The sequence below is a fragment of the Hemibagrus wyckioides genome, linkage group LG19, assembly GCF_019097595.1.
Source record: "Hemibagrus wyckioides isolate EC202008001 linkage group LG19, SWU_Hwy_1.0, whole genome shotgun sequence".
Classification (NCBI taxonomy): Eukaryota; Metazoa; Chordata; class Actinopteri; order Siluriformes; family Bagridae; genus Hemibagrus; species Hemibagrus wyckioides.
The window spans coordinates 22,566,603-22,576,602 of NC_080728.1; the positions used below are offsets into that span (position 1 = coordinate 22,566,603).

Sequence of the window (10,000 nt, forward strand, 5' to 3'; positions counted from 1 at the left end):
GAGAGAAAAAAAGCCTTCATGCCTCCAAAAGAGAAAAAAATAATCAAAAAGAACAAAGGTAAAAAAACCTTTTCTTTCTTTAAATCTTTTATTTTATTTTTATTTTTAGATTCTTTACATTTATACTATTAAAAAACTTTCTTTAATTCTTCTGCCTTTCGTTTCTCATTCATTTATTTTATTTTTTATTCCACAGTTTTTGAACTCAGTGTGTGAAAAAATGGCTAATGAATGGTTGTTTTTTGTGGTCAGCTCCTGTGAAAGATAAACTGGACATCGCAGTCATTAAAGAAAAAGTGAAGAAAGCCAAGGAGAAGAAACTTGGAGCTCCAGCAGCGACCCCCAGCACAGCGCCTCCTACAGGCCAGAGGGTGAAGAACAAGAGCAGGAGAAGCTAACCACACCTGCTCATGGACTGTGTGTGTGTGTGTGTCTGTGTGTGTATATTTTCTTATAAAGGATCATGAATAAAGATTATTCTAAAACAGTAAAGTGTAAACTAATCTGAAGGTTTTTGGGGGCATTGGGGTATTATAAGGGGCATTAGGGTACTATCAGGGGCATAGGAGTACTATCTGTGTGTGTGTGTGTGTAGTGTAATGTAATCTAATTTAAAATGAATTCGCGCACAGTGTGAGCAAGCCCATGTTCCAGTGTCCACACAGGTAACTGCAGCTTAGTGTCCAGCACGTGGTGAAGCTGCTGTCCTACCTGAGCTCCTTCATTCACACACACTGCAGATCTCTGGACTTTATTTTCCACAGTCCCTCTTGTCCAGCTCACCTCACTGTTTCTCTGAAAACCCACTCAAGCTTAATGGAGTCCACAGGGAGTGGGAGGAGTCTTACCTGTAGCTCCACCCACATCTGTTTACTTTAGTAGGTTTGCATGAGGCAGGAAGAGGACAGCAGGAATGGAGAGATGAGAAAAGTTTATTTCAAACACTGCAGACACTTCACTACAAAACTCTGGTGAAGGTCTGGACTCTTACTGACCCCTGGTGCTGGACAGTACACATGTAACAAATGGGTTATTGATATAATAATAATAATAATAATAATAATAATAATTTTATATCTCAGTAAAGGTGAACTTTGAAGAGCATTCAGAGGAAATAAACATAACAAATAGAGTTAAATATTGAGTGTGTGTGTGTGTGTGTGTGTTTACTGTATGAGAGTATCTGACCCCCCCTCTGTGTGTGTGTGTGTGTGTGTGTGTGTGTGTGTTTACTGTATGAGAGTATCTGACCCCCCCTCTGTGTGTGTGTGTGTGTGTTTACTGTATGAGAGTATCTGACCCCCCCTCTGTGTGTGTGTGTGTGTGTGTGTTTACTGTATGAGAGTATCTGACCCCCCCTCTGTGTGTGTGTGTGTGTGTGTTTACTGTATGAGAGTATCTGACCCCCCCTCTGTGTGTGTGTGTGTGTGTGTGTTTACTGTATGAGAGTATCTGACCCCCCCTCTGTGTGTGTGTGTGTGTGTGTGTGTGTGTTTACTGTATGAGAGTATCTGACCCCCCCTCTGTGTGTGTGTGTGTGTGTGTGTGTGTTTACTGTATGAGAGTATCTGACCCCCCCTCTGTGTGTGTGTGTGTGTGTGTGTGTTTACTGTATGAGAGTATCTGACCCCCCCTCTGTGTGTGTGTGTGTGTGTGTGTTTACTGTATGAGAGTATCTGACCCCCCCTCTGTGTGTGTGTGTGTGTGTTTACTGTATGAGAGTATCTGACCCCCCCTCTGTGTGTGTGTGTGTGTGTGTGTGTTTACTGTATGAGAGTATCTGACCCCCCCTCTGTGTGTGTGTGTGTGTGTGTTTACTGTATGAGAGTATCTGACCCCCCCTCTGTGTGTGTGTGTGTTTACTGTATGAGAGTATCTGACCCCATTCTACTGTGCGTGTGTGTGTGTGTGTGTGTTTACTGTATGAGATATCTGACTTCTCTGTGTGTGTGTGTGTGTGTGTGTGTGTGTTTACTGTATGAGAGTATCTGACCCCCCCTCTGTGTGTGTGTGTGTGTGTGTTTACTGTATGAGAGTATCTGACCCCCCCTCTGTGTGTGTGTGTGTGTGTGTGTGTGTTTACTGTATGAGAGTATCTGACCCCCCCCCCCTCTGTGTGTGTGTGTTAGTTTATGTAAGCAAAGATATTTGGACAGGTGCGCTGAACTACATACACGCTTCCAAAAATCAACAACAAAGCCACAGGTCTGATGATCAACACCGATTTACAGAACACACCACACACATGCAGAGCAGGGTCCCAGTCCGACGTCCAGCTATTATCTACACACACACACAGAGGGGGGGGGGGGGGTTAGATACTCTTATACAGTAAACACACACACACAGATGGAGAGTGTATAAGGAACTCTTACGTATGTCAGTGTCTCGGGTGGAGTTGTCTGTAAAAGATGTAGTAGATGTTACTGATGGTCTGAGATGGTGTAATGGTCATTACTGAAGATAAAGAGAACACACTTACGGCAGAGCTTATCCTCACACTTCTCTCCTCCACACTCGCTACACGCTGCTCCTTCTTTATACGGACGAGTGTCACGGTAATTTCCTCTGGATGAAGACAACACAGGAAGTTTACCTCAGCTGTAGCTGCTTTAGCATTTAGCTCAATAGATGGAGCTTATAAATAAATAAAATAACCCAAATTTACCAAACACATTTCAACAATTTGTTTTAAACAAATTTCATCTTTTAACCTGAGTGTAAGATCAGAGACTGTGTAAGACACCCTGAACCCCACACTGGACTACACCCTGAACCCCACACTGGACTACACCCTGAACCCCACACTGGACTACACCCTGAACTGGATTAAACCTCACACTAGACTACATCCTAAACTGGACTAAACCTCACACTGGACTACACCCCACACTGGACTACACCCTGAACCTCACACTGGACTACACCCTGAACCTCACACTGGACTACACCCTGAACCCCACACTTGACTACACCCCGAATCCCACAGTGGACTACACCCTGAACCCCACCCTGGACTACACCCTGAACCCCACACTGGACTACACTCTGAACTGGATTAAACCTCACACTAGACTACACCCTAAACTGGACTAAACCCCACACTGGACTACACCCTAAACTGGATTAAACCTCACACTGGACTACACCCCACACCTCACACTGGACTACACCCTGAACCCCACACTGGACTACACCCTGAACCCCACACTGGACTACACCCTGAACCCCACACTGGACTACACCCTGAACCCCACACTGGACTACACCCTGAACCCCACACTGGACTACACCCTGAACTGGATTAAACCTCACACTAGACTACATCCTAAACTGGACTAAACCTCACACTGGACTACACCCCACACTGGACTACACCCTGAACCTCACACTGGACTACACCCTGAACCTCACACTGGACTACACCCTGAACCCCACACTTGACTACACCCCGAATCCCACAGTGGACTACACCCTGAACCCCACCCTGGACTACACCCTGAACCCCACACTGGACTACACTCTGAACTGGATTAAACCTCACACTAGACTACACCCTAAACTGGACTAAACCCCACACTGGACTACACCCTAAACTGGATTAAACCTCACACTGGACTACACCCCACACCTCACACTGGACTACACCCTGAACCCCACACTGGACTACACCCTGAATCCCACAGTGGACTACACCCTGAACCCCACACTGGACTACACCCTAAACTGGATTAAACCTCACACTGGACTACACCCCACACTGGACTACACCCTGAACCCCACACTGGACTACACCCTGAATCCCACAGTGGACTACACCCTGAACCCCACACTGGACTACACCCTAAACTGGATTAAACCTCACACTGGACTACACCCCACACTGGACTACACCCTGAACCCCACACTGGACTACACCCCAAATCCCACAGTGGACTACACCCTGAACCTCACCCTGGACTACACCCTGAACCCCACACTGGACTACACCCTAAACTGGATTAAACCTCACACTGGACTACACCCCACACTGGACTACACCCTGAACCTCACACTGGACTACACCCTGAACCCCACACTTGACTACACCCCGAATCCCACAGTGGACTACACCCTGAACCTCACCCTGGACTACACCCTGAACCCCACACTGGACTACACCCTGAACTGGATTAAACCTCACACTAGACTACACCCTAAACTGGACTAAACCCCACACTGGACTACACCCTAAACTGGATTAAACCTCACACTGGACTACACCCCACACTGGACTACACCCTGAACCCCACACTGGACTACACCCTAAATTCCACACTGGACTACACCCTAAACCCCACACTGGACTACACCCTAAATTCCACACTGGACTACACCTTGAACCCCACACTGGACTACACCCTGATCCCAACACTAAACTTCCCCTGAACCCCACACTGGACTACACCCTAAACTGGACTAAACTGCACACTGGACTACACCCTGATCCCAACACTGGACTACACCCTGATCCCCACACTAAACTTCCCCTGAACCCCACACTGGACTACACCCTGAACCCCACACTGGACTACACCCTGAACCCCACACTGGACTACACCCTAAACTGGACTAAACTGCACACTGGACTACACCCTGATCCCAACACTGGACTACACCCTGATCCCCACACTAAACTTCCCCTGAACCCCACACTGGACTACACCCTGAACCCCACACTGGACTACACCCTAAACTGGACTGAATTCTGAGTGTGTTTACAGACAGACTCACTGTGTTGCGTAGTTACAAACGAATATGGCTCCTGGTCTGTGGGAGAAGGTTGTATCACGCACCCCGTTAGGGCAGAAGATCACGGCACAGCCCACTTTATACGTTGTTGCCCAAACCACCTGTGTTAACCACAGGGATCACACAGAGTTTAATAACAAACACACTAAGAGTTCAGGCTAATAACACTGAGGAGGGATGAGTTCAGGCTTCTTAGTCAAGTTTTAGGAATGTGGTCCAATAAAATATTCATCTATCCATCCATCCGTCATTCTGTCCATTCTGTCATGCGTTAATAGTTAATGATATCTTGTTCAATTTAGTTTTTTGCTAAACTTTTCTCTTTCAACTATTAAATCTAACTGATCATTTTCAAGCTTTTTGTCGTACTCTAAATATCCTCTAAGAGGTTTAGTGTAACATTTCTTAAACGATCTAAAAATCAAGTTAAATGTAGTGAAATAAATGTCTCGTTAAATCATTAAATCTAGCTAAACATTTGATTTATTCAACAACTTTTATCTGAAACCCTTTAGCTGTGCTACAACTAAGAATTAGCTTTAGGCTAACTGACTTTCCAGCTGAATAAAATTAATAATTAAATCTCAGACAGTAGTAGTAACACACACACACTGTGTGCATTTGCAGCTAATTGTGTTATCATCAGGTCCTACAAAGCTGTTTCCCAAAATACTTCTAAAAAATGTTCCAAATAGTCAGTCAGTACTCAGAAGCTTCAAATTTGGTATGGATATTTTCTAAAAAGTACCGATATTTTTTAACTATATTAATAATTTCTGCATAACTAAATGTTTTTAGCGCTGTGTAACAGATGGTCTGTATGGTCTGGAAGGTTTGTATATATAACATTACACACCATTCGGTCTGCGGTGGAATGCGAGTGATCATGTGCCCTTCAGCTATGTACTCAACACACACACACACACACACTTCCTTATTACAGAATGGCACAATGGCAAAAGAAAGGAAACGTAGCGTGATCTGGTGCTACTTATCAACAGCGGAAAAAAACTCGCATATGAACTTAAGTGACATCCCATTCCTAATCCATAGGGTTCAATATGACGTCGGTCCACCCTTTGCAGCTATAACAGCTTCAACTCTTCTGGGAAGGCTGTCCACAAGGTTTAGGAGTGTGTTTATGGGAATTTTTGACCATTCTTCCAGAAGCGCATTTGTGAGGTCACACACTGATGTTGGACGAGAAGGCCTGGCTCTCAGTCTCCGCTCTAATTCATCCCAAAGGTGTTCTATCGGGTTGAGGTCAGGACTCTGTGCAGGCCAGTCAAGTTCATCCACACCAGACTCTGTCATCCATGTCTTTATGGACCTTGCTTTGGTCACTGGTGCACAGTCATGTTGGAAGAGGAAGGGGCCAGCTCCAAACTGTTCCCACAAAGTTGGGAGCATGGAATTGTCCAAAATGTCTTGGTATGCTGAAGCATTCAGAGTTCCTTTCACTGGAACTAAGGGGCCAAGCCCAGCTCCTGAAAAACAACACCACACCATAATCCCCCCTCCACCAAACTTTACACTTGGCACAATGCAGTCAGACAAGTACCGTTCTCCTGGCAACTTGAGACTTGAGACAACTTGAGACTTTGCTAATGACCTACAGTGACGTTTTTAGTGCTCATGACCAAGACTATGGACACTCTAGCATAGTCAGACACAGTATCAAGACCTCAGATACCCCACCCATCAGACAGAGAGCAGACAGGACATTACCCAATAAGCAAACAGAGGTAGATATACAGGTGCAGCAGCTCCTTTCACAAGACCTTATTGAGGAATGTTGTAGCCCTTGGTTCTCACCTGTGGTTCTCATCAATAAAAAAGATGGTGCTTACAGATTCTGCATTGATTATAGAAAATTGAACACAGTCACCGTTAAAGATTCATACCCACTGCCTCGCCCAGCAGATGCGCTAGACAGTTTATCGGGTGCATGCTGGTTCAGCACTATGGATTTATCAAGTGGATATTAGCAGGTTGAACTTGAGCCACATGACAAGGAGAAAACAACATTCACTACAGGTAGTGGCCTATACCAGTTCAAAGTTATGCCTATGGGATTGACTAATGCCCCACCGACCTTCCAAAGATTGATGGAGCTGGTTCTTCATGGCCTGCACTGGAAGGACTGTTTGATTTACCTGGATGATGTCCTTGTGTTTAGTTGCTCTTTTACAGATCACTTATGGACCCTCTGGGAAGTGTTCAGCCGGTTTCGCTTGGCTGGTCCCAAGCTAAAAGCCAGTAAGTGTCACCTGGCACGATCTCAGGTCACTTTCCTGGGACATGTAGTCTCCAACCAAAGAAAAAGTTTGTGGATGGCCTAAGCCTAGAACAACCACAGAGGTGAGAGCATTTCTTGGACTGCGTTCCTACTACCATAGGTTTGTTAGAAACTTCTCAGTGATTGTTGCCCCATTGCATGCTCTCACACAGAAGGGAACAATATTCAAATGGACTGTCGTATGTGAGGATGCTTTTCAGTCACTGAAACATGCTCTTACTCACCCACCTATTGTGGCACACCCCATCTTCACTCAGCCTTTTTTGTTGTACACAGATGCTTCACAGAAGAGCATTGGCTCTGTGCTGGCTCAAAAACAGGACAATGAAGAACATTTTATAGCATATGCAAGCCACACACTCAGCTCTTCTGAAAGGAAATGGTCTACGTTTGACCGTGAACTTTGGGCAGTTGTTTGGTCTGTAAGACATTTTAAACATTTCTTTTCTGGCAGTTCATTCACAGTGGTCACCGATCATAAACCCCTCCTGAGACTGAAGAAGACTCTGGTGGATAATCATCCAACTGGCAGACGCAGTCAATGGATACTTGAACTGGATTTGTATGATTACATCATTGTACATCGGGAAGGTAAACAGCATGCCAATGCTGATGCTATGTCATCTCAGCTATCATGAAGATGAATGTCTTAGTAAAGTCTTTGCATGGCTAGAGAACAACAAAGCCAGACCACCAATAGGCCACCTGAGGCACTCGTCCCCCATCTTGCGGAAACTGTGGCAGGAGTATCCAAATTTGACCAATCGACAGGGAATCCTGTGCAGGAAAACCAAAATGAGTCCATACACACTTGATACTTTTCAAATTGTTCTGCCTGTTGTGCTCATCCCCACAGCTCTGGTAGCATTGCATGGTAATCCATTTAGTGCTCATCTGAGTGCATAGCGTACATTGCTGAGAGCCAGGTGCATCTATTACTGGCCGTACATGTCCCGTGATATTCACAAGTTTTGTTCTGAGTGCTTGCCATGTCAAACACGTGGTTCTCCCACTCCACTACAGCCAATCCAAGCAGAGATACCATTTCAAATGATTGCTGATGACTGTGGCAAAGTGCATTTTTGAGGACTACATACAACAGCATGGCTTACCAGAGTCTATTCACATGGACCAAGGCCAGCAATTTGAATCAGACCTCATTAAACATCTCTGCACCTTACTGGGCATCAACAAAACACACAAATCTCTATATCATGCCCAATCAGACGGCCTGGCAGAGAGACTAAACAGGACTCTGAAGGATCAGTTGCTAAGTATATATCACAGACTGGAGGTGACTGGGATCAGAATTTGCCACAAGCTGAACTCGTATATAACTCAAGTGTTCATTCAAGCACTGGATTTTCCCTGTTTTTCCTTGTTCATGGAAGGGAACCAAATTTGCCATTTGATGTCACGTATAATGGATTATTGAAATGAGGACATTTCTACTCATAGCAAGGGAAGACTGTAACCTTAGTTGTGCATTGATTTATGTTCATTATTATCATATGAAGTACACCTATAAGGTATTTATTTATTTATTTATATATTTATTTATTTATTTATTTATGTATGTGTTTTAATTTAGAATTGAATATTATTTAATTATTATTTATCGCACATTATTATTTTGTCTGTATCCCTGCATGTGTGACATTTGATTTTGCTTGTTGTGTTGGTTATGTTAAAAGGGAACTAACAAGTTACCTGCCCGGGTTTCCCAGGGGAGGACAGGTTGTAGTAACACCGGGTGAGGGAGAAGAGTAGAGAGAAAAAGTTTCATGTACTGTCTTGCCGTTTGGCTGAAATAAATAAGTTGTTGCAACTGTAGCCAGCGTATTACCCACAGCCAGAAAAGAGACTGAAGAGTATTAAAATAAGCCAAGAGATTTGGGTTACATGTATATACTTTGTGTGTGTGCGTATTTTGTGGTATTTGTTATTAATGGCTGGTATGTGTTTGTAATTTGCCTTTACATGTAATGATATTTTTTGTAAAAATTAACATTATTTTGAAAAATCACATTCACATTTAAAATAAGTGATTTCAGTTTCGGTATCGTTATCGTTAAAATTGTAACAAAAAGTATCGGTATCATATCATATTAAAAAATTGTGGTATTGCCCTTCCCTAGTTCCAATATTATACTATAATTATTTTAATTATCCTTAGTGAATTTCAGCAGCTGACTGATGAAGAAACATTAGAGTAAGGACATGTGATGAATTTATACTGAAGAAATGATTAAAGTAAGAAGATCCTGAAGAGGTCATTACTTGTGTGTAATGGGTACATGGGGGACTGCTGCAGGCTGAGGTGTAATAGTTATAGTATCGAACTTCCTGGACCCAGCTCTTGATCGCTGATTTCACGTTAAATGATCCACTTAGAGTTCCAGCCCAGATGTTCTCTCCTACTGAGGGCAGGACAGGATGTTTCCGCTGGAGATTGTGCTGAAAGAGGCAACCTCTCGCCCATGATCTCGCCAGGACTGCCAGGCTTTCATCCCACGTCTGGAACACACACATACGCACACACACGTTTACTAAGGTAATATTTGTACATTATATGACGCACTGGACATTCATTATTTCAGTAATGGTCAGTCTGAGTGCCCAGGCCCTGTGGGTTTGTTGAGTCTCGTCTCTGTCTTGTCCTTGGTGAATAACTCGGGGGTTCGCTCTCCTCCTCTCTCTTCACCTCATGACTGGTTTCTCTGTTTAAAACCAGCATTCTCAGCCTTTTTTAAGTTTTTTTTTTTGTTTCATGTTTCAGTTTCCTCCTCAGGTTTTTTCTTTCCTGCTGTGGAAATGATGAGTGAATTCAGACCAATAAACCACACAGCACCTGGAGACACACCTCAGTGTGTGTGTGTTTGTGTTGGCATGTTTGTGAGTGTGTAAGTG

At 44.0% G+C, this 10,000-nt stretch overlaps 2 protein-coding genes across 2 annotated transcripts in view; one reads left to right on the plus strand and one right to left on the minus strand.

Annotated features, from left to right (window-relative positions):
* Positions 1-501, plus strand: part of krr1 (KRR1 small subunit processome component homolog) — a 15,573-nt gene extending 15,072 nt beyond the window's left edge. Inside the window, 2 exon segments of the mRNA XM_058416798.1 lie at positions 1-58; positions 253-501. The exon segment at positions 1-58 is cut by the window's left edge and continues 36 nt beyond it. Coding sequence (XP_058272781.1) covers positions 1-58; positions 253-398 — 204 coding nt within the window. The 3' untranslated portion in view covers positions 399-501.
* A 1,444-nt stretch (positions 502-1,945) lies between these two features.
* glipr1a (GLI pathogenesis-related 1a) overlaps positions 1,946-10,000 on the minus strand; it is an 8,475-nt gene continuing 420 nt past the window's right edge. Inside the window, exons 2-6 of the mRNA XM_058417214.1 lie at positions 9,371-9,607; positions 4,774-4,892; positions 2,483-2,568; positions 2,376-2,402; positions 1,946-2,283 (exon numbers count right to left, since the gene is read on the minus strand). Of these exons, the coding sequence (XP_058273197.1) occupies positions 2,126-2,283; positions 2,376-2,402; positions 2,483-2,568; positions 4,774-4,892; positions 9,371-9,607 (627 nt within the window). The 3' untranslated portion in view covers positions 1,946-2,125. The remainder of the gene's footprint in view (positions 2,284-2,375; positions 2,403-2,482; positions 2,569-4,773; positions 4,893-9,370; positions 9,608-10,000) is intronic.